This window comes from Monodelphis domestica, chromosome X (genome assembly GCF_027887165.1).
Source record: "Monodelphis domestica isolate mMonDom1 chromosome X, mMonDom1.pri, whole genome shotgun sequence".
Classification (NCBI taxonomy): Eukaryota; Metazoa; Chordata; class Mammalia; order Didelphimorphia; family Didelphidae; genus Monodelphis; species Monodelphis domestica.
Genome location: NC_077235.1, coordinates 57,694,520 through 57,719,561, shown reverse-complemented (window position 1 = coordinate 57,719,561; position 25,042 = coordinate 57,694,520). Strand labels below are relative to the sequence as shown.

The 25,042-nt window shown below is 36.5% G+C and overlaps 1 protein-coding gene across 6 annotated transcripts in view; it reads right to left on the bottom strand.

The window, feature by feature from the left end:
• Window positions 1-25,042, bottom strand: part of TENM1 (teneurin transmembrane protein 1) — an 864,097-nt gene that overhangs the window by 248,239 nt on the left and 590,816 nt on the right. For all 6 annotated transcript variants that reach the window (XM_056808890.1, XM_056808889.1, XM_056808891.1 and 3 more), the window contains exon 7: window positions 12,311-12,463. In XM_056808890.1, coding sequence (XP_056664868.1) covers window positions 12,311-12,463 — 153 coding nt within the window. The remainder of the gene's footprint in view (window positions 1-12,310; window positions 12,464-25,042) is intronic.

Genomic DNA, 25,042 nt, shown 5'->3' with positions numbered 1-25,042 from the left:
TGCAAGTACTATATGTACTCAATTCTCAATGATTCAGGGATATACAATGTACTTTGTAGAGTTTTAGGGTTTGTGCTTCTGCACATTTTATCTAAGAGTGGACAAGAAAAGTAAGCACATGTTCAAGGTGCCTTGCAGATAGCTGTTGGGACTTGATGAAAATCTGAAGGAAAGAAATTTAAAATCATATAACTTTGCTACATGTTAGCATCTACTAACTGATTTAAATTGGGGGAGATTATCAATGTTTCTGTGCCTTTCTTTATCTGTGGATCTGTCCCTTACTGGAACAGATAATAGGAGACTATGGAGAAATCTGTGTGAGAGATTTTCATACTAGGATTAATGAAAAATTTCCACTGTTTTCCAATTTTAACATAGAAACTCAGTCATCATTGCATAAGACCTCTCAAAAATTTTAGTCCCAATTAAGGGTTTTTTTTCTTAATAGCATTTTGAACTTAAAGCATTTATGTTCTCTGATAGTATATCTGAAGGGCAGCTAGATAGCTCAGTGAATTGAGAATCAGGCCTAGGGACAGGAAGTCCTGAGTTCAAATCAAACCTCAGACTCTTCCTAGTTGTGTGACTCTGGACAAGTCACTTAACCCCTATTGCCTAGCCTTTGCCATTCTTCTGCCTTGGAATTAACTCCCAGAATTGATTATAAGAGCAAAGCTAAAGGTTTTTTAAAAAGAAAGTATATCTGTCTCCTTTGTTAAGGATTTCTTTAAGTCTCATTGTGATAACTGTCCTGTTGATTAAACATTTGGATTTCATAGTTCTTGTGTAGTAAGACTAAAAATAGAGATCATAACCTTAAGGATCTCAAGGCTAGAAGTAAGGCACTACACAGTAAGATGTCAGTCATCTTTGTAGGAAAATGGTTATGTGTTGATTACTAGCATTTTTGGAAAGGAATAATTTCCTTAAACTCCACTGGAAAATAGCATCAACACAGGAAGCTGAGTTTTAAATAATATTATTACATATTAAAAATGAACACTCATTGATGTCATGGGTCAATGTATGAGCTAGTTTCCAAATGAGAAGAGTAAAAAGTCAAATTTGACCTCAGCAGCATGGTGGACACTTGATGGGATGATCCTCAAAACTAGAATATAGCTTATGAAAAAGATACTTCATTCAAATGGAATGGGATAAGGAAAAGGAGTGATCTTTAAAAGACATCCTATAATGGAAGAATACCTCTATAGATTGATAAAATATCTTCATATGAGGAAATGCAGGACACAGATGGAGGGGTTTGATGATGGAGAGAATTTTGGTGACAATAACAAGTAAATAAGGAAGTTATACTGTGATTGGAATAAATTACAGACCACCTGGACAAAAAGAGGAAAGAGAGGCATTGCTCAGAAAAGAGATCCCAAGTCTGACCCAGTAATGATAGATTACTTGAATTATTCAGGTATTTGGTAGATATGTCTGTCTCTTTCTGTCCATCTGTCTCTGTCTTTCCCTCAGTTCAAAAGTTACTAATTTAACTTCTGCACTTACCTCAATAATAATTCTATCCTTCAAAAGATGGTAGAATTTATGAGGGGATTCCAGGGACTCTCACCAAAGAAGAGGAACTGGCCGAGAATCTTGAAAGTCAAGTGGGCTAAAAACTCGTGATAGAAAAAAAAGAAATCTGGGAATAGAATGACATAGCCACCTTGGAAAAAGAAAGTGAGAAATAATCTCCCTATATTTTGAGAAAATAGATATTTCAAAAATTTCAGAAAGATAGGTAGAATCTCATGAACTATAAATTTCCACAGGAAAAATCCAAATTCTAGACACAAAGTGAAATAATTTTTATGAAGAAGCAGAAGAGGACTTGTATATTGAGATGAATGTGGATGGTTTGGAGAATTCAACAACCAGCTTAGCTTTCAAATAATCTGTTCAAAAAAGAGGATAAGAGCACTATTCAGAGTGGGGTAGAGGAAACAGAGAGAAGGCCAGTGTGCTCCACTTTTTATTTTGTTCTGGATAGAAAAAATAAGGCTGACAGGGAGTTGATCTCAAATATAAAAAAATGAGATTAAAAGAGAGCCCTGAGTAGAATTTGATGAGTTCAGGTCATCTGGTCCAAATATAGGGCACTGAAAAAAAGTGATAACTGAAGCACTATCCGTGTTCTTTGAAGGATTGAGGAAAATTAAGAGAAATCCTGATCAACAGTAGAAGGACACAACTTTTCAAAAGCATTAAAAATGGAGTAAGAAAATATTTAGCCACTGAATATGACTTAGATTACCAGCAAAATCCTAGATGAATTTAGATTTGATGTAAAGGAAATTCTAATAAAGTCATTCCAAAATAGAATGGGTTCTATGATGAGACAGTAGGCTCCTCCTATCTTCAAGGAAAGGCCCCATAACATTTGGGCAGAATGAAGAGGTATTCTTGCTTAGGCACAGTCATAAGTGACAATGAGAAGCCTATTGTTCAAGTAGGCAATCTTGTCCTTTTCTCTGGTCAGATCACATTTGCAGCACTGCATTCCATTGTGAGTGCTACACTTTCTGAAGAATACTGATAATCTAGAGTATATTCAGAGTAGAGTAATCAGGATAGTAAAGAACCTTGTAGTCAATACAAATGAAAATGAGATGAAGGAACTGCGAATGTCTAGCCTAGAGAAGAGAATCCTTGGGTGGAGGGTAAAAAGGCATGTCAAAATATTTTATTTTAAAGGCTCTTCTATGGAAGGACAATTATATTTGGATTCAGAAAAAAGAATTACGAGAAATGGGTAGAAATTATGAAGAGGTAAATTTAGGTTTGATATATAGGGAAAATTTTTCCCAAAAGATCTGTTCCAAAGTGAAAAAGGATACTTTGTGAGATAGTGAGCTTCCTTTCACAGTTTTTGAAGAAAGATTGGATAATTTCTTGTTGGAATAATTGTTCAAGTAAAAGTTGAGCCAGATGACCCCTGTGTTCCATTAGAATGTTGAGATTCTCTGATGATTTTCCCTCATACAAAATATGTTGCTTTCTATTCAGTAAGCTGTTTTTAGTTTGATGTTATCCCATCTTTTTATTGCAAACTCTGCTATGTTTGCCTGGTACTGAGCTGAGCCTCATCAGTCTAGAATTTCCTATGATGTCTGAGAAACCTTTATATTTGTGATGGTTCACATTTATCTGCCAGTCCTCCACCATAATGGTCATTTGTTATCTATTTTAGCCATTCATACCTGAGTTCTTTTAAAAACACTCAGGTGGAAACCCTCTATCCAGTACCAGTGATTCATCCACATTTATTTTACCATCTTGGCTTGGATCATCCTTAGAATACACTACTATCTGATTTTGCTAATTTCTATTAACAATTTGGTAATGGGAATCTCCATATAATCCTCTTTGGTAAAAACCAAGGTAAAAGAAAGTGTTTATTTTGTGAGTCATATTTGAAGGTGGTGCCTCCAGGTCCTCTGTAGTCTGTCCAACTTCTATTTTATACTTCATTTGTATTTGATGAGCTTCCCTAGAGTTTGGCAGACAAAATTTTCTGACTGAAGTTCCTCACACCACTGAAATCTTGATTTGGTGTTTCTGCCTCCCCTTCAAATTATTCCACTGGGTTATACGGTTGCTCATCACAGAAAACCACAATTGTTAAAGAATTTCAGTGTTGGTAACTTAAAGACATATAAGGCAGTACGAAGAGATCACAACACATTATCAGTGAAGTACTGTGCAAAAGAAGCACCATTACCAATGCTATCAAAAAGACACATGACCAGAAACAGAGGTAAGATAGTTCCGTATCAAGAATGAGGAATACCAGGTAGTTCATGTATTCCACTGGTATACAGCAATGTCAAGAAACTTAATAGAAATACACTAGCATGTTGGGTAGTCTGCCTATAGAAGATCCATGGAAAGAGTCAGACAAAGCTCGGGATAAGAAGACTTGTTCTGAGTTATACTAATGGAATTCAGATAATGGATCTAATGAATTATTGAAATATCAAGAAAAGAAACCCTTCCCTGGAAAATGCTATGGATAATTGCCTATTTTTTCATGGTTCTAAGTAAACTGGTCAAAGATCTCCCTGGGAATCTCTTTTGAAGTCAGATGTTTTTAGGTCAGGATTGAACAACTCATTATATTCCATGAGATCAGAGATCATATCTTCTACATTTTTCTATCATCCATAAAGCCTAGCACTAAAGATGCTTAATTGATTTGTTGACTTGATATAATATATATATATATATATATTCAAAGCAGGGTGTGTATATATTTATATATATATATGTGTGTGTGTGTGTGTGTGTGTGTGTACACACATCCTGCTTTGAATTCCATCTCTCCTTTCTGCCAAATCACGACCTTTCCTTTTTTCAGAACTCTACACCATCCTTCCTTCTTTTAAAGACTTAGGCCCCTTCTCCATACCTGGCTTATGTGGTATAGCAGAAAAAGCACAAGATTTGAAGACAGAGAATTTGTATTTGAATCCTCCCCCATCCCCAAGGACAGTAGGATAGAATGAGGTCTCAGGTTCCATACAGATGGTCATTTCTGATCCTAAGAATGATGACATACTCACCCCCCTTTGTTTATCCCCTGGACCTTGCTGAGTTGCTTAGTACTGATGTTACTCTTTCTGTGGAGTTACAGTTGACTACACTATATTTTATTTGCTCAAGCTTGTATATAGTCATTTGTTTTAGCTCTGTTTCATAAATTTAGGTCTAATTTCTTCTTGGGCAAGGACTAGAGTCTATTCCTTTTGCAAGCCTCTCACAAGAGATTTATCTAAGAACATCAGCCAGGCTAACAGATTTCAGACCATGAAATTGTACTGAGTATTGTTATATATGAACAAAACAAGAGTTGCTTCTCTCCTGTATCAACTATTTCCTTCTTTCATGGAAGGGAACACAAGCTCAAAAGCACATGAAAGCTAAAGGTATTTCCAAAATCTTATTCACATTTGGAAATACTGTACTAAATTCTAGAGCTTTTGGTGAAATCCTAGAATGACGTTCTTGACAATTTTACCAGGGTTCAAACCTTGTTATGAGATTTACCAAGTGAGTGTCTCCCCAAGATTTGAATCTACAGCATTGGAAGGATACTATCTGCACCTATGCTATAGTGAGCAGATCTAGTCCTCAAACTATAATATAATTATGATCAAAAGAAAGGCAAGAGTTGTACAAGGATGTAAACAAAGAGTATGAGAGGGGATACACTGGAATCTAGAGTACCGTCAACAGCATTTGGATAAACACAAACTTGCTAAGCAAATGATAGAGCACTCCAAGAGAATCACTTGAGGCCAGAGCACTACTCTTATAATAAATAAAAAGAAATGTAATTTACAATGGAATCAACTCTTGAAAGTCATTATGCCAAGAGGTGATGAAGGCAGAAAATTATAAATAAAAAAAAAAGCTCATCAATACACATTTAATAAGTACTCACTATACAAGGTGCCGGGGACTCACAAAAAAGGCAAAAACAACTTCTGTCCTCAAGGAGCTCACATTCTACTAACTAGTGACTTGTTGGACTATAGTAATGGATTATAGAGTTAAACTGGAGTCTCGAGAGAGATTTAGATGTCTAATTTTAGATAACTGTGTCATAGAACATAGCCAAGTTCTCCCTCAGTGAAATACTGTACCCTAAATCTGAGCCACTCTGATGTTTTTTCCATCAATCCACTGACTGTGTGTGTTCATTCGGAAAAAGAAGAGGATGAGAATGAAACATTAAACATATATGATCAGGAACGTTTTACATCAATTTTTGATGCTGTAACCAAGTTTATCTTTTATCAGAGTGAGCCCTTTCCATAAATCTGTTTTAGAAAGCATATCTATAACATGTTTTAGAAAAGCTTTTGTTAAAACTGAAGTATATTGATAAAGTGATTTAATATAGTAAAAAACCAGCTGCTACACTCAAACTGGACCTGCTCTAATCTTGTGTCAGGAAAACATATATACAGCATTGGAGCGAACATTTATTGCCATTTGCCATCAATCTTGAAAAATAATCATGTTACCTTCCACCATCATTGTCTCTTAGTACATTTCTCTATTTTATTCACATACTTTACTGCGCTCATATGAATTATTCCCAACTTCTCCACAAAGTCTTAGGCTCAAATAGTCTTTAAGGGAAAGCTACTAAAATTTAGGAGTGGTTTGACTCTGCCTGCTGAGCGAGTTCAACTAACCATCCAGTTTCCCTTCTGAGCTCTTGGGTCCTAGCAATTTCTTTCCTTTGATTGTCCAACTGTTACTCAGGATTCTTTTGCTTTAGGTTGAGTCCAAAGAAACCAACCTTGGTCCAATGGGCTGGACAGAGGAAATGAACGTATGTGGTCCTTAAATCTAATCTAGCATTTAAACCGGGGTTATGCCGGTGAATGATCCACAATTAGCTCTCTGGGAAAAAATATATGAGTGACACACTTTTAAGTTTAAACTATATTATGAACATTTTTCTCCATCATCTTCTAAAATTGTTGACAATCAAAAAATAATAAATGAAATTCTGATTTGTAACATTTACAGATTTCAGAGGTATATATGCTCAGTGAAAATCTGACAATTGGCTCTTATGAGCTGGTACAAACTGGCTCCAAAATACCTCCAATTAAAACTGATACTCTACACACAATATGTGTTGTTCAGACTGTATCCAGATAAGTGCTACAATGCCTTGACTCCTCCTTCCAGGGGCCTCCCCTACTGGTGATGACCTTCCCCCAAGACCTCTAGATCACTCATCATTGCATGGTGGGTATTAGTCTAATACGTCTTCTACCAGCCTTTTAGGATCTCCAACACTATGCTCTAGGTGTCTACATCTCAGCTTGAGACTGCACTCCAACTGCACACAGGAAGGCTAAATCAGTCACACTCTGCTTTGAGTTCACCTTTGTTATGAGGATACTACCTAAGAAAATACGCTTGAGAAAGAACTTAAACTTAAGAAAGAGCTTAAGAAAAAACTCATGCTTGGCTGTTCCCACAAGGCTCCTGTCTTGTTTAGAAAGAGCTGGCCTTGACGTCCAGAAGACCCAAATTCAAACCTTTCCTCCAAGCTGGGGCAAATCACTTAACCTTCCACAGCTTCAGATTTCTCAACTATAAAATGAACACTATACAAAGCTGTGTTGGTGGAAGAGGGGTCAAATGGAGAAGCTTGCTGAGACAGTGTGCAGACAGCAGGATGGACTACTCCTTCCACATCCAGGTTCCTTGGAAGAGATCTCTTAGCTGCCTGGTCCTGTTTGGCCTCTAACTTTAAAGTCATGGCTCCAATGCCACTTCTCCTTGGACAAAGCTAGCCCTTCAACCTCTGGCAGGATGGTGAAGAGGATGTAGTTCATCTTTGGCTGTGTCTACTTTATCCCTTTCCATGCCAATTCCTTCAGAACACAACCCCCCCCCCCTCCCAAGGTATCTAAAGATTTACTACCTGGTCTATTATTTTGCTGATATGCTGATCTGATGTTGCCTTGCAAATGCTGCCAAATTGCTTTGCTTATGAACATCATGTCTGCTCCACTAGGTTCCTTTGAGGACAGGTACTAGGCCTTTTCTTTCTCTATATGCCTCAATAGCACTTTTTTAAACCCTTATCTTCCATCTTGGAATCTGTGTATTGGTTCCAAGGCAGAAGAGTGGTAAGTGGCAATGGGGGTTAAGTGACTTGCCCAGGGTCACACAGCTGGGAAGTGTCTGAGGCCAGATTTGAACCTAGGACCTCTAGCCCTGGCTCTCAATCCACTGAGATACCCAGCTGCTCCCTCAATAGCATTCTAGTACAAAGTTCAACTCACAGTAAATTGTGATTGGAAAATAAATGGTATACACTCACTCTATCCATGGTGTAAGTGCTTTGAGAATGGGAACTATGTTTCATGGACTTTTGGGATGCTCCAGGGTGCCTAACATAGGACCTTACACATAGTAGGCAGTCAATAAATATTTATGGCATAATGAAGGCATAGAATGACCAGATTTTCCTTAGATTTCAGGGAGTTGGGACAAGATTGCAGTATGCAGTTAAAATTGACTTCTTTCTTTTTCTATTCAAGGAAACACAGGAGCCATCTTATTTTACAAAGGAGGAAACTGAGGCTGAGAGAAAGATGAAGTGACTTATTTAGGGTATAAAAGATAAAAACTGGCAGTCAGAATTTGAAGTCATTTCCTTTAATTTCAAATCCAGTGACTGCTTTTTAATGCTCTACCACACTGCTTTTTAAAAATCTTTTTTAACAAAATGAATGTTTGCAATCAAATATCTCTTTTTGTTTCGTTTGGAAAAGTAAGTGGGGAGAAAATTATTCTTCTATGTTGCATTGAAAAGAAAATATGGATAATGACTGTTAATGAGAATCCAATTTTAACAGAATTTGATTGACAGATTTTTATAAAAAGTCTCCTTATCCATCAGTCTGCCAAGGAAGAAGATGATAAACATTTTAAGGTGCTCAATTTGCAATGAAATGGAACCCAAACACTGGAGATGGCAAATTTCTAAACTACAAGGAGTCAAAAATTTGATGAAAGGTGTCAATTTAAAACCACATTTTACAGAACTTGACTAAATTGCATTAAATCTTTGAGCCTTAGAACTAGGAGACTGAGAGATCATTTAGTTCAGTTGATGTATTTCCTACGTGGAGAAACTGGGGTACAATGATAAGATCCAAAGCAGTTTGCTGTATTTTGTGGCTCAATTTTCTAAAGAGAGAGCAGAAAGATGGGCAAAGTGCTATCCGGTAATTGTCGGTCAGTCGGTTTTATGTTACAATGAGAGAGACATGGAGAGGCTGGACCTGTGATTTTGCTGACATAGGGAATTTCTAGGTGCAGAATCTCTCTCTCCCAAGACAGACTGGTACCTTCTCCCTAGAGGGATAAGGGATTAAATGATTTCTTAAGTCACATAGTATGTGTCATAGGCCAAACTCAAGTCTTCTGGGCTCCAACGTCCATTCTCTATTCACTAGGCCAACCTGCTTCTTTTATATATAATGAATAACATAAAAATGGGGATTTGGATAATATCACTAGAGTGAAAAGTGCTGAGAAACCCCAATAGGATCTGATAATACTCTTACATTATTGCAAATGGTCCTGTCAATACCTAAGATTTTCCTCAAGATTCATCCATTATATTATAACAAGATTTTTGGACTTGATAAGTAATATGTAGTAAAAATGCAATAGAACAGCACCCTCAAAAGTAGAGCTATGGTTCAGGCTAAAATAATTAAACTTGGTGGCCAAATGTAATAGTTAAAAATTTGGTTTGATAAAAAGAATTGTGGTTGCCATTTATAAAAATTAAAAAAACTATGATTCGGTTAGTAGCTTTAGTAGCTTTATTTACAGCAAGTTAGAGATATTAAAGTGGGAAATATAGGAAGGAGGTAGAAAATATCACCTAGCTAAAAATTATCCTAAGTTCTAATCCTAGTGCCTCCGGACCATGAATACAAATCCAAATTCGAATCTCACCAGAATCCAAAGTCCAGATCAGGAAGCTGAAATCTGAAGAGGCATAGATGCTGAAAAACTGCCGAGAACCTTCAGTGCAAATGAGGCCAAGACTGCCAAGAATTCTACCAGAGCTCGTGCTCCCTAGGCTAAAGGCCATCAAGCAGAGACCAGAGCTCATGCTCCCTAGGCTAAAGGCTGCCAAGAAGGAAGAGCTCAAGAATGTGCCAAGCATGAAGAGTAAGAATGAAGACTCTGAATCTCTCTCAGGCTACACCTATAGACAGTTTTCTCCACCCATCAGCATTCCTCATCACATTTCAAGAACCAATCACAGCCTCCCAATTTGCCTGGCACTGCTCAGGGTGGGGGGCAGTTCTTGTGGTCTATTAGGGCATGAATTTTATTTGTTAGTGACTTACTAAGTATTAAGTAGGGATACTTTAAATTCTTGATTGATTAACTTAAAGTACAAAAAGGGAATAAAAATTTCCTTTCAGGAGGTTGTGTTCATGCCTCCACAAAAGGTTATTTCAAGCTAAAACTTGGCATGTATGATAAAAAATTCTGGTGATTGTTCTTCATAAAATATTTAACTGAAATTGGTTTGGTCTTTCTGCTGTTGTAATTGGATGAACTTTTTTTGCACATTTGTGTAACTTGTCATGTTATATAAAAATATGGAGTGATAAAGTTTGCCTTAAAAAATTCACTGTTGTTGAGAGCCTCTAGGGCTTTCCTTCCAAGTCTTTTTTTTTGGTTGCAATTTTCCAAATTGTATTAGGCTCCCTGGAAAGAAATCTAAAAATCTATATGTGAAAACAGGCACAAAGGTGTGCTGAGACTATGAGCTGATGATCTTCTACCTTCCTTAACACTCCCCACAAGTCACATGACTACTGGAATTGGAAGAGAAAATATTAAAATGGCAGCTTGAATCTCCTGATGCTTTCCCCATATTGATACGATATACTTTACTTGGGTTTGTCCCAGGGATGGACCAACAAGAGAGGATCCAAACTAGGAATGAGGTCTCTCCACCTGAAGGTGAGGTGAATTTTGTTCTCTCTCCTGGCCTGATTGCTCTGATATCAGTAGTCTCTCCAGGATGTCCCCGGAGGGACGAGGACACTACCTGCACAGGAGAGTATGCTTTTGTTGGAAACTAATGATGTAACTAACTGTTGCAGTGAGCACCATTTTGAATTAGGGTCAACAACCAAACCTATTGTGTGGAATCCTGAGGATTCTGTTTTACTGAATCATGAACCAAAGCAAAGTCATGCAAACATAACAAAATACAACCCAAAAGTCAAGTATTCCAACTGGTAACTGAAATTGCCTGTTTTTAAAATTCTTGTATAAGAATAAACGATCCAGCTTTGTCTCCTAATGAACTTGGAAGTTTGCTAAGGGTAAGAGGTAGACTTTTGGTTTTTATGGTGCTGGGATGAAGCATGTGTTTGATCAATGTGTTCAACTAAATCTAGTCCAATGGCAATGAATTCTCCAAATGGAATTGGAGCAAAACTGATATGCCAGTTGGTTTGAGCCCCTATTTCAGAAGACTGTGTCTTCCTACAGGGTCTGAATGAGAATAGGTTGGCTGGTGAAGGCAGGGGGAACTGAAGAAGACATAGCTCAGAGCTATGATGCAACTTGGAGAATGGAAATCACTATTTTTGCATCAAAAAAAGAAGTTACACCAAAGACCATCTCTTGGCCTTTTTCAAAAAATACAGGTGAAAACGGATTATTCAAAAGGAATGAAAAGTTTATGACTGCTAGGCTTATGACATGACAGTGAGGTTGAAATAAGTCAGGAGTTCCCAAGTGATATTAGTTGGCCTCCATAAGTCAGTCCTCTGCCAGTGGCTTTGAGGTCATGTTCCTTATATTCCACCCCCATCCAAGTATCTGATGAGCAGAAGGCATTTCTATATATCTTGAAATGTCAAGTGTTCTACAGATCAACCAGGACTCTTGCTTTCCATACTTTTTTTTTACTAATCTGTAGCCATCCAATAATAACAAAAGGTATCAGATACCCATTATTAAAAGCATTTGAAATCTTGGATGAGACATAAGACACTCCATCACTTTACAAAGCATATCATAAGCTGCTTTTACAAAATATGAAGAACCATCATTTCAAATCCCCTTATGCAAAAGCTTTTGAACAGTCAACCAGTTTATAAGGAGAATGGTGGTGGTGGGGAGGAAGAGAATTGTTGGCTGAAGAGAACAAGTAGTTCATCAGTTTTTATGGCAATGTTCAAGATAATATGTTCTTAATCAAAAACTAAAAGGTGCACATTTTCTTTTTTTTTAAACCCTTACCTTCCGTCTTGGAGTCAATACTGTGTATTGGCTCCAAGGCAGAAGAGTGGTAAGGGCTAGGCGATGGGGGTCAAGTGACTTGCCCAGGGTCACACAGCTAGGAAGTGTCTGAGGCCAGATTTGAGCCTAGGGCCTCCAGTCTCTAGGCCTGGTTCTCAATCCACTGAGCTACCCAGCTGCCCCCTAGGTGCACATTTTCAAATGATCTTCATCCCAACTTTGCGGCAGGATAGTTGGGGTGCAAAAGAAATCTTAAGTGTATTGAAACTTTCACTGTGTCAAGGTTTCCTTGTTTTCCAAAGGGCCTACAGTTTTGGAAAATTCATTCTGCTTCTACCCAAGGCACCAAAGGAAAGCTCTATTACATAAGACACATTGACATCTTGGTCCTATCCTCATGCAGTACTTCTGAAGAACCAAATTGTGAGGAAAGCCATTAATAATAATTTACTCATCTTCAGCAAAGTACCTTTTTTCTCTGTTTTATCAGAAACCTTTCCCCCGATTGGTGGGTAGGTAGCATCCATTGATTCAGTCCCTCGGTTTCCCTTGCTAACTCCATTTTCGTAGAGTTGTCCTTCAACTGGCTGCAATTGCCAAGTCAGGCCAAACAGATGTACTGCTGTAAGGAAAGAAATCATACAATTATTTTATTGTATTGTATTCCAAAGAATTTTCCCCAAACCAGCTGCCCCTTTATCCTGATGCCATCTATACTTCACTCTGCCAGAAATGAGTCCTGATCACCAATCCCTAAACTAAGAGAATCTAAATCTATGTCAACAATCATAGCCACAGCTATGCCAAACAGGCTTAAGAGACTAATAGTATCAGAGGGGGCAGCTGGGTAGCTCAGTGGATTGAGAGCCAGTCCTAGAGACGGGAGGTCCTAGGTTCAAATCTGGCCTCAGCCACTTCCCAGCTGTGTGACCCTGGGCAAGTCACTTGACCCCCATTGCCTAGCCCTTACCACTCTTCTGCCTTGGAGCCAATACACAGCATTGACTCCAAGACGGAAGGGAAGGGTTTAAAAAAAAAGAAATAGTATCAGATAGCCATCAGCTAGTTGTCACACAATAGGACACCTGGCGCTTTGCTTCACTCTCTCAAAAAAAAAGTCCCACATTCTCTTTGAAACAGATTTTCTCATAATTCTTCAAGATAAAATCAACTCAGAAACTTATGCTTTTGGGGTTAGCTAGGTAGCTCAGTGGATAGAGACCCAGACCTAGAGACAGGAGGTCTTGGGTTCAAATCTGATTTCAGACACTTCTTAGCTGTGTGACCAAGGGCAAGCCACTTAACCCCCACTGCCTAGCTGTTACCACTCCAACACACACTATTGATTCTAAGATGAAAGGTAAGAATTAAAAAAAAAAGAAACATACTTTCTCAGCAATCTATAGATCCCTCCTTCCCTTTGATTGCAGAGATTGGGTGGGGGGTGGATATCTGGGAGCTCCTCTACATTTAAGGAGGGTGCCCAAGGAACCTCATCATTTGCCACCTGGATACTTTCCTGGACTTAATATCCACAAACTCATTTTCCAAGATTAAATCAACCCCGAAACTCTCATATCCTCGTTTCATTTGTCATTAGAGTTGGATGACTTCATCATGTCCCCACCCACATAACCTCTCTACTCCTTTCGGCTTTTTAGCTTCTTTTCACATGCTATTTTCTGCCAATTAGACTATAAGCTCCTTGAGGGCAGGGGCTGTCTTATACCCTCCTTTGCATTCTCAGCACTCAGCATAATTCCTAGCACAAAGTCGGAGTTTAATAAATGTTTACCGATTCTGACATTTCTGGTAAGACTTCTTAAGCATTGTACTAATGTGCAATTTCCACTTTGACTCAATATTCTTAAAGGTATGGGACAACTTGTAGCTTAGCGAAGCTTAATTGCTCATGAAGCTCTGGGTCTCCATGAGGGAGATGAAAACATAACAGAGTAAGCAAATTGGAATCAGAACAAGGAAGACAGTTAAGATTAATTGCGTATTGGCTCCTCTCTTTTCCGGCTTTCTTGGCATCAGAGGGAACCTGGGGCTGCCTAAAGGGGTTCTCTATGATTTTTTTTCCTTTGGAGGTGCAGAATCTAAACTCACGGAAGGTAATGAATGTATAGAATTTGCCTAAAGTTTTTCCAGTTCCAACCAGATCTTCTTCAAGGAACAAGTGAATAGCTAAGCCATCTTCCTGACTGCTCCTAGCCTGTAGGCAGGTCTAATTTGTGTGGCTGACAGGGAGATGTAGTATATATCCTAGAGACTTAGATGAGAATAGAAACCCTAGCCAGAGATCTTATGTAAAAGTCAGTTCTGCACTTCTAGTTAGATCTGAAGGGGTTTCTAACATCCACTTTCTAATTTACCCTTAAAAACTTTTAAGCGTTTAATTGGTTTCTACCCTTTTCTTTGGAATTGAGCCAGTGCTGCCTGATGAATTTCCTTGGCAATTATTGGAAACAATGGCTACTCAAAGGAGAGTGGTTCTGAGTAAGGTACTGTATAGCATATTAATAAAGCCGTATCAGTGGCAGCCTAATGATTTTTCTGCCAAATAGCTTCAAGTGTGGCCAGATTTTCATCCTTGCTCTAATTGAGGGTAGGTTTCCAAGTTGTAGGGGGAAATTTGGTCTACTCAGCCCCTAAATTATTTGAATATGATAGCTATTAAAGATTATATTCAAAATGTGCTTCAGTCCCTTAGTTCAATTGCCTTTGCTAAGTTAGACATGCCATGAAGGAATAAAAGGCATAGTAGTTCTCATTTTCAAGATCAAGGGGACTCTTTCATATATTCTGTGTTAAGTTAAACCACTTTCCCGAGGGACAGATAAAAATGACAGAAAAAATATGTGTGGGGGGCATTGATTCAACGGAACTTAAAGTAGGGATTTACTCACTTTCTTGTTCATGCAAAAGGGAGTATTTCCATGCAATGAAGAAAGAGAAGAGAGACATGGGACCTTCTTGGAGAACAAAGATGCTGTCATGACTACTTATTGCTTGATTGATTTCATTATATTTCATTAAGAAACAACATAGACGTCTATGGTTACATTTGAATGTCATGATCATACTCTTACTTGAATTCTACCTTGCTTGTCGTTGGTTTGAATATTTTTCCACATTTATATATTATATTCTCAGATGTAATACTATATATATATGTTATATATCACAGACACACATAGAACATTTACATGATATTTTGCCCTCTGTAAAATTATGTCTGATGATTGGTTCTCTATATCTTGCCTCAACATTCCCATGCAAAAAATGAGTGATGAAAGTGGAAGAAAAGAGAGAATTAGGCTATATAGATATCGATATATACATATGGGTAAAGTAAGAGCACGAAATCCTGGAAAATGTGAATAATAGCAGTAACAGAGTTCCATAAACAGCAAAGAGAAGCCAGTCTAGAGTTGTCTAACTATTAATAATCCAAACATCCCTGCTCATAAACTAGGGATTATAAGACTTACAATAGTGGGCTAGAGATTTGGATCATAAAAACACATGTGTATTTGAGTTACACGAATTTAATTACATAATGCATTCTAGTCCTCTTCAATTAGAGTTACTAATTGATCCAAGCCTGCTAGCTTGCCACCTGGTAGCTGTTGTTGCTACAGTAGTAAATGGTAGAATGGTAGGCATGTGCTTAGACCCTGTTGGCCTAATCCAAAAAACTCACATTTTCATAGCACTTTAGAGCTTTCTTCATAACAACTCTGTTAGGAGTTGAAACAACATATGCAAGGGGAGGACAAGTCTGCTTCACATTTGGGACAACATGGTTTTGATTCCTGCCCATGACACATATTGTACACGTCATTTAAAATCCTGTTGTCTCAGGGACTTCTTCTCATATAGAATGAGGAGAAGAACGATTGCTGATTTATTTGGAAAGGGCGAGTTTCCTTACTCGGAGATCTGTAACCAATGAAATCAGTTCCCTGTATCCCTTCATCCAAACCAAAGCAAACTAAAATACCTGCTTCAAAAATGAAAGGAATTAATACACAACCAATGAAGATGAAATTAAAGTAATTATTAGAAGCTATTTCACTCACTTAGATGCCAGTAAAATGGACAATCAATGAAAGGGATGAATATTTACAAAAATACAAACTGCATAGAGTATCAGAAGACATAGAATACTTAAATAAGCCTATCTTAGAAAAAGAAATTGAACAAGTCAACAGTGTACCTAAGAAAAAATCCCCAGGATCAGTGAATTCTGCCAAATATTTTAGGAAAAATTAATTTCAATACTGGATAAATTATTTGAAAAAATAAGGGAGTATTATCCAATTCCTTCTGTGACTTGAATATGTTTTAAAACTTAGACCAAGGAAGCAAAAATAGAGAAAAAACAGGAGACCAATTTCCCTAAAGAATATTGCTGTGAAGATGTAAAATATAATAATAGCAAGGACTTTATATAAATCAATATATCACAAAGATCATACACTATGACTAGGCGAGATTTGGGCCAGCTATGTAGGGCTGGTTCAACATTAGGAAAACTATAAGCAAGACCATATCAATAACAAAATAACAAAAATTATATGATTATATTGATAGAGGCAGAAAAAGCTTTACACAAAATATAGCACACATAATTATGAAAAACAGTAGAAAGCACAGGAATAAATGGAGCTTTCCTGAAATTGATAAATAGTATCGAAAACCAAGTATTAGCATTATTTGTAATGGGGGCAAATTAGAGGTCTTCCCAGTAAGCTCAGGGGTGAAGGACAGAGGCCCATTTTCTCCACCATCATTAAATTTTGTTTTAGAAATGCTAACTATCTCAAAACAAGAAAAATTGAAGCAATAAGAGTAGGCAACAAGAAAACAAAACTATTTGCAGATGATATGATAGTATATTCAGAAAGCCTGAGAGAATCAAAAAACTAGTTGAAACAATTTACAACTTAGCAAAGTTGCAGGACATAAAACTCCCCATACATATCATCAGAATTTGTATATATTACCAATAAAATCCGGCAGGAAGTGATAGAAAGACATTCCATTTAGAATAACTGCATATAGTATAAATCACAGTACTTGGCAATCTACCTGCTAACACACACACAGAGGAACTATGTGAATACAATTAAAAACACTTTTCACACAAATAAAGATGGATTTAAACAACTGGAGAAATATCAATTGCTCATAAGCAGACCAAACCAATATAATAAAAATGACAATGCTACCTAAATCAATTTACTTCATTACCATACCAATTAAATTACCAAAGAATTGTTTTATAGAGCTATAAAAACAATACCAAAATTGATGGAGAAGAACAAAAGGTCAAGAATAGCAAAGGAATCAATGAAAAAGAAACTGAAGGTAGCATAGCACTACCATATCTCAAACTATACTACAAAGTGGAGGTCATCAAAACAATCTAGTGTAGAGAGTGGTTGATCAATGGAATAGATTAGATATGTAATATACAGAAGTAAATGACCCTAATAACCTAGTGTTTGATAAACCTGAAATTCAAGCTACTAGGGGGCAAGTCCTCACTAAATGGCAAAAAATGCTTAGGAAAACTGAAAAGCAATCTGGCTTTACTTCTGTGTTTCTACTCCCACAGTTCTTTCTCTGGATGTGGATAGCATTCTTTCTCACAACTCCCTCAGATTGTCCTGGATCATTGCATTGCTGCTAGTAGAGAAGTCCATTATGTTTGATTGTGCCACAGTGTATCTATCTGTACAATGTTCTTCTGGTTCTGTTCCTTTCAAGCTGCATCAATTCCTGGAGTTTTTTTCTAGTTCACATGGGATTCCTTCAGTTTATTATTACATTCAGCACAATAGTATTCCATAACCAAAAGATACCACAATTTGTTCAGTCATTACTCAACCGAAGGGCAGCCCCTCATTTTCCAGGTTTTTGCCACCACAAAGAACTGGCCTATAAATATTTTTGTACAAGTCTTTTACCTCAGTATCTCTTTGGGGTACAAATCCAGCAATCCTATGGCTGGAGCAAAGGGCAGACAGGCTTTTATTGCCCTTTGGGCAGAGTTCCAAAATGCCCTCCAGAATGGTTGGATCAATTTACAACTACACCAGCAATGCATTAGTGTCCTGATTTTGCCACATCCCCTCCAACATTAATTACTTTCCTTTGCTGTCATGTTAGCCAATCTGCTAGGTGTGAGGTGGTACCTCAGAGTTATTTTGATTTGCATTTCACTGATTATAAGAGATTTAGAACACTTTTTCATATGCTTATTGGTAGTTTTGATTTCTATATCTGAAAATTGCCTATTCATGTCTCTTGCCCATTTATCAATTGGGGAATGGTTTGAATTTTTGTACAATTGATTTAGCTCCTTATAAATTTGAGTAATTAGACCTTTGTCAAAGGTTTTTGTTATAAGGATCTCCCCCCCCACCCCATTTTGTTGCTTCCCTTCTAATTCTGGTTGCATTGGTTTGGTTTATAAAAATAACTCTTTAATTTAATGTAATCAAAATTATTTATTTTACATTTTGTAATTTTTTCTTAACTCTTGCTTAGTCCTAAAATCTTTCCTTTCCCAAAGATCTAAGTGTACTATTCTATGTTTATGTAATTTACTTATACTTTCCTTCTTTATATTTAAGTCATTCACCCATTCTGAATTTTTCTTGGTGTAGGGTGTGAAATGTTGATCTAAACCTAATCTCTCCCATACTGTTTTCAATTTTCCCAGCAATTTTATCAAATGGTGGGTTTTTGTCCCCAAAACTGGGATCTTTGGGTTTATCATACACTATCTTGCAGAGGTCATTCACCCCAAGTCTATTCTACTGATCTTCCCTACTGTGTCTTAGCCAGTATCCTATTGTTTTGATAACCACTTCTTTATAGTACAGTTTAAGATCTGTTACTGCTAGGTCCCTATCCTTCACTTTTTTTCATTATTTCCTTTGATATTTTTAAGCTTTTGTTCTTCCAAATGAACTTAGTTATAATTTTTTTCTAATTCAGTAAAAAAGTTTCTGGGTAGTTTGATAGGTATGGCACCGAATAAGTACATTAATTTGGGTAGGATTGCCATTTTTATTATGTTAGCTTGTTCTACCCATGAGCAATTAATGCTTTTCCAATTGCTTAGATCTAGTTTTAGTTGTGTGGAAAGTGTTTTGTAGTTGTGTTCATATAATTTCTTTGTCTTGGCAAATAGATTCCTAAACATTTTACATTGTCTAGAGTGATTTTAAGTGGAGTGTCTCTTTTGAACTCTTGCTCCTGAGATGTGTTAGAAATATATAGAAATGCTGATGATTTATGTGGGTTTATTTTGTATCCTGCAACTTTGCTAAAGTTGTTGATTATTTCCACTAGCTTTTTAGTTGATTCTCTAGGATTCTTTAAGGAGACCATCATATCATATGCAAATTGTGATAATTTAGTTTCCTTACTCCCCATTTCAATACCTTCAATTTCTTTTTATTCTCTAATTGCTACTGCTAGTGTTTCTAGTACACTGTTAAATAATAGAGGTGATAATGGGCATCCTTTTTTCACTCCTCATCTTATTGGGAAGGGTTCTAATTTATCCCCATTGACAATGATGCTAGCTGATGGTTTTAAATATATACTGTTTATTATGCGGAAGAAAGGCCCTTCTATTCCTATACTTTCTAGTGTTTTCGATAGAAATTAGTATTGTATTTTCTCAAAGGCTTTTTCTGCATCTATTGAGGTAATCATGTGATTTCTGTTGATCAGGTTATTGATATGGTCAATTATGTGAATGGTTTTCCTAATATTAAACCATCCTTGAATTCCTGGTATAAATCCCACTTGATCATAATGAATAATCCTCATGATCACTTGCTGGAGTCTTTTTGCTAGTATTCTATTTAAGATTTTTGCATCTATGTCCATTAAGGAGATTGGTCTGTAGTTTTCCTTCTCTGTTTTTGTTCTGCCTGGCTTTGGAATCAGCACTTTATTTGTGCCATAAAGGAATTTGTTGGAACTCCTTTGCTTATTTTGTCAAATAGTTTGTATAATATTGGGATTAGTTGTTCTTTAAATGCTTGATAGAATTCACTTGTGAATCCATCTGGCCCTGGGAATATTTTTCTTAGGGAGTTCTTTGATGGCTTGTTGATTTCTATTTCTGATCTGTGATTATTTAAGTATTCTATTTCCTCTACTGTTAATCTAGGCAGTTTATAGTTTTGTAAACATTCATTCATATCACCTAGATTATCATATTTGCTGCCATATAGTTGGGCAAAATAGTTCTTAATAATTACCTTAATTTCCTCTTCATTAGAGGTGAAGTTGCTCTTTTCATCTTCGATTCTGTTAATTTGTTTTTTTCTTTCCTTTTTTTATTAATCAGTATTTTATTTTATTTGTTTTTTCAAAATACCAGCTCTTAGTCTAATTTTTTATTCAATAGTTCTTTCACTTTCAATTTAATTAATTTCTCCTTTAATTTTTAGGATTTCCAATTTAGTTTTTATCTGGGGATTTTTCATTTTTTCTCTTTCTAGTTTTGTAATGTATATGCTCAATTTATTGACCTCTTCACTCTCTGATTTGCTGATATATGCACTTAGGGATATAAATATCCCTCTGAGTACTGCTTTGGCTGCATCCTGTAGATTTTGATAGGATGTCTCCTCATTTATCATTCTCTTCAATGAAATTATTGTTTCTATGATTTTTTTTAACTAACCAATTTTGGAGAATCATATTATTTAATTACCAATTAATTTTTGATTTGCCTCTCCATGTACCCTTACTAATTATTATTTTTATTGCATTATGATCTGAAAAGGTTACATTTATTATTTCTTCTCTTTTGCATTTGTTTATGCCTAGGACATGGTCAATCTTTGTGAATGCACCATGTGCTGCTGAAAAGAAGGTGTATTCCTTTTTGTCCCTATTTATTATTCTCCATATATCTACTAACTCTAATTTTTCCAAGATTTCATTCACATCTCTTACCTGTTTCTTATTTATTTTTTGGTTTTATTTATCTATATCTGATAGAAGAAGGTTCAGGTCTCCCACTAGTATAGTTTTACTATCTATTTCCTCCTTAAGCACCAGTAGTTTCTCCTTTAAAAATATGGGTGCTCTACCATTTGGTGCATACATGTTGAGTCCTCATATCTCTTCATTGTCTATACTGCTTTTTATGAGGATGTAAATACCTTCCCTATCTCTTTTAATCAGATCTATTTTTATTTTGGCTTTGTCAGATATCATGATTGTGACTCCTGACTTCATTTTCTCAGTTCATGCCCAATAATTGCTCCAGCCTCTTATCTTTACCCTGTGTGTGTGTCTACCTGCCTCATGTGTGTTTCTTGGTGGGTATCGTAGGATTTTGGTTTCTAATTCACTCTGTTATTTACTTCCATTTTATGGATAAGTTCATCCTATTTACATTTAGAGTCATGATTACGGCCTGTGTATTCCCCATCATTTTTATTTCCATTTCTAGTCCTGCCCTTCATTCTTTCACCATTGCCTTCTACAACAGTATTTTGCTTTTAATAAGTCCCCCTAATCCCCACCCTTATTTTCCTTCACTTCCCACCCCTTCCCTTCTTATTCCCCTCTTAATTTTCTTAAGGATCTATTAAATTCTCTACCCCCTCTCTGTCCCTCACTTTTGGTACTCCCTGCCCCACACCCCCTTGGTTTTTTCCCTCTCAACTTCCCTGTAGGTTAAGACAGAATTTGTCTCCCAATGGATCTAGATGCTCTTCCTTCTCAGAACTGATTCCAAAGAGAGTAAGGTTTAAGTATTACCTATTAGAACTCTCTTCCTCACCTTCTTATAATTGTATTCTTTCCCTCTCAATCCCATGCACCCCTTTATGTGGCATAATTTATCCTATATTTCTTCTTCCTTCAAATTTCTCTTGGTGCCATTTTCTATTTCCTCTCCCTTCCTTTTTTTTACATATCATCTTAACCCACTTAGTACCCCAACCTCTAACCTCTACCTATGAATAATTCTTCTAACTACTATGATAGTGAATACATTTTTGTGAATACAGTTTTTGAGAGTTACAAATATCATTTTTTCCATATAGGAATATAAACAATTTGACCTTACCAAAGCCCTTAATTTTTTTTCTTTCTTTCTTGTTTACCTTTTAATGTTTCTCTTGAATTTTGTATTTGGACATCAAATTTTCTGTTCAGTTCTGATCTTTTCTTTCTAAATACTTGGAAATCTTATATTTTGTTAAATGCCCATACTTTCCCCTGGAAGTATATAGTCAGTTTTGATGGGTAGGTGATCCTTGGTTGTAGATCCAGTTCTCTTGCCTTTCTGAATATCATATTCCAAGCCTTGTGGTCCTTTAGTTTGGAGGCTGCCAGATCCTGTGTGATACTGATTGGTGCTCCTTGATATGTCAATTGTCTCTTCTTGGTTTCTTGCAATATTTTCTCCTTAGCTTGGAATCTCTTGAATGTGGCAATTATATTCCTGGAGGTTGTCTTTTGAGGATTTATTATAGAGGGTGATCTATGGACTCTTACAATGTCTGTTTTGCTCTCTTGTTCAAGAATATCAGGACAACTTTCTTGTATAATTTCTTGTAATATGATGTCAAGGATTCGGGGATTTTTTTCCCTAGATTTTCAGGTAGACTTGTGATCCTCTAATTGTCTCTCTTGGACCCGTTTTCCAGGTCCATCATATTATCAATGAGATATTTCATGTTTCCTTCTATTTTGTCATTCTTTTCACTATGCTTTATTAATTCTTGCTATCTTGTGAGATCATTAGCTTCTACTTGCCCAAGTCTAGTCTTTAAAGACTGGTTTTCAGCTATGATCTTTTGATTTTCCTTTTCAGTTTGGTCTTTCTTGCTTTTCATGGCTTCCGGCTGGTCAATTCTAGTCTTCAATTTGCTTATCATTTCATGTGATTTCTTTTTCCTTCTTTTTCCAAGTGGAAGATTCTGTCTTTTAAACCTTTATTTTCTTTTTGAACTATTTCCCATTTTTCTTGCCAAGTTTCTTTTATCTTTCTTATTTGATTCTTGAACTCCAATTTTAGCTCCTGGAGAGTTTGTGACCAATTTCCATTCTTTTGGGAAAGTTTGGATGTGTTTGCTTGTTTGTCATCTTCTGCTATCTCCTCTGTAGTCTGCTGTTTTTCTTCATAGAAGTTATCCAGGGTCAGAGGCTTTTTCTTATTTTTTTTGATAGTTGTAGATTATAGTTATTGGGTGTTGGTGGCCATTGCTGTGTAAGCTTTTTCTTCCTTTCCCAACCAGAAGTCTGAGTGAGGAGGGTAGGTAGTACTCTGTACTGAGTTACTGACTCGTTTTTGCCCTGAGGCTATTTTTCAGTCTCCACCAAGTCTGCTGTGGTCAGCCCCTCTCTGCCCTATCTCTGCACCCAAGCTCTGTGTTTCTCATCTTCCTTATGTCCTAAGTATTGCTGCCCTCAGGGGTAAGGCTTAGCCAGTCGGAGAACCTAGAGTTTGCCCCATGCTTGCTCTGACTTTAGTGCCAAAGGAGTGGGGGAGGGGTAATCAGCTTAAGCTTTGGTAGGTGTAATTTTACCCCCTTATAGGGAGGAAATGCCCAAACCCTGCCTACCTTCAAGGCTGCACTGTAAAGTCCCTTCACTCACTTGATTTTTATTTTTGTCTTTTTGAGGTGCTTTATATTGGTTGGTTGTGAGAAGACCTTTAATTTTCCTCTGTAGACATCTTAGTCTAGAAGTTGATTATATTAAATGTAAAAGCTTTTGCAGAAACAAAAACAATGCAGCCAAAATCAGAAGTAAAACAGGAAACTTGGAGAAAAAATTTTATAGCAAGTTACTCTGATAAAGGCCTCACTTCTCAAATACAGAGGTAAGTAAACCAAATCTATAAATGTAAGAGCTATTCCTCAGTTGACAAACAAACAAAGGATATGAATAGGAAGTTTTCAGAAGAAATCAAAGTTGTCAATAGTCAAATAAAAATTGCTCTGTCACTAATAACTACAGTTATGCAAATGAAAACCACTCTAAGGTAGCCCTTTTTTATGACTATGATGAGAGAAAGGAAAATGACAAATGCTGGAGGGGAAATGGAAAAATTAGTATGCGTGGTAGAGTTGTGAACAGATCCAGTCATTCTACAGAAAAATTTTAACTATGTCCAAAAGGTCATAAATCTATGCATAGCCTTTGTCCCAGTAATTCCACTATGAGGACTATATCTCAAAAAAAGTCAAAAGAAAAAGAAAATGACTGATATATAAAATATATAGCAGCTTTTTTTGGTGGTGGCAAAGAGTTAGAAAATGAGGGCATGACTGTCAACTCGGGGTATGGAAGGACAATTTGTGGTATATGACTATGATGGAATACTATTGTATAAATGGAGATTTTGAACTTTAGACTTCATTCCCCAGAAGTCCGTGGCATTTCCCAGGATTCCCTATAATCTCTCCTGTGTCTCCACATTGGTGAGATTACATTATTGGCATTTAACTGGCAGTAATGCTTCTCACGCTCTCTCTTCTTGAATGATGCAGCAAGTATGGTGGTAATCTAAGCATGGGGATTTTAAATGGGCTAACCAGCCACGTGCATGTGGTTTTTATTTTGTACTCTCTTTATTCCTTGATTTCTAATAATATTCAATAAACCTCTTAAACTATAATATTTTTGTTATTAGAGATATAAATTTAGTTTCTATACTATTGAGCTATAAGAAATGATGAAGAGGGTGGTTTTAGAAAAACCTGGGAAGACATAAATTGATGCACAGTTGTGAACCTTAAAAAATTAACTCCCACTATTTTAATCACTACACAGTGAAGTGACCTAAACCAGGAGATCAACGTAAAGAGTAAGCACAATATTGAAAGATAATGAAAATCAAGTGTGAAATATTTACCTAAATTGATCAATACCATGATCCTCAATTATTCCAAAAAACTCATGATAAAAAATACTGTTCATATCCAGAGACAGAAATGAAAAATTCTAAGTATAGATTGAACATATTTTTACTTCATTTATTTTTCTTATTTTTTTTTGTAATATGTCTAATGTTTACATGATGTTGTCATAAAATATTGTTTGCCTTCTCAATGGGTAGGGAAGGGTTGGAGGGAGCAAATTTGGGACTAAAAGTAAAAATTTTATAAATTTTATAAAGGAGAGGATATACAAGTGC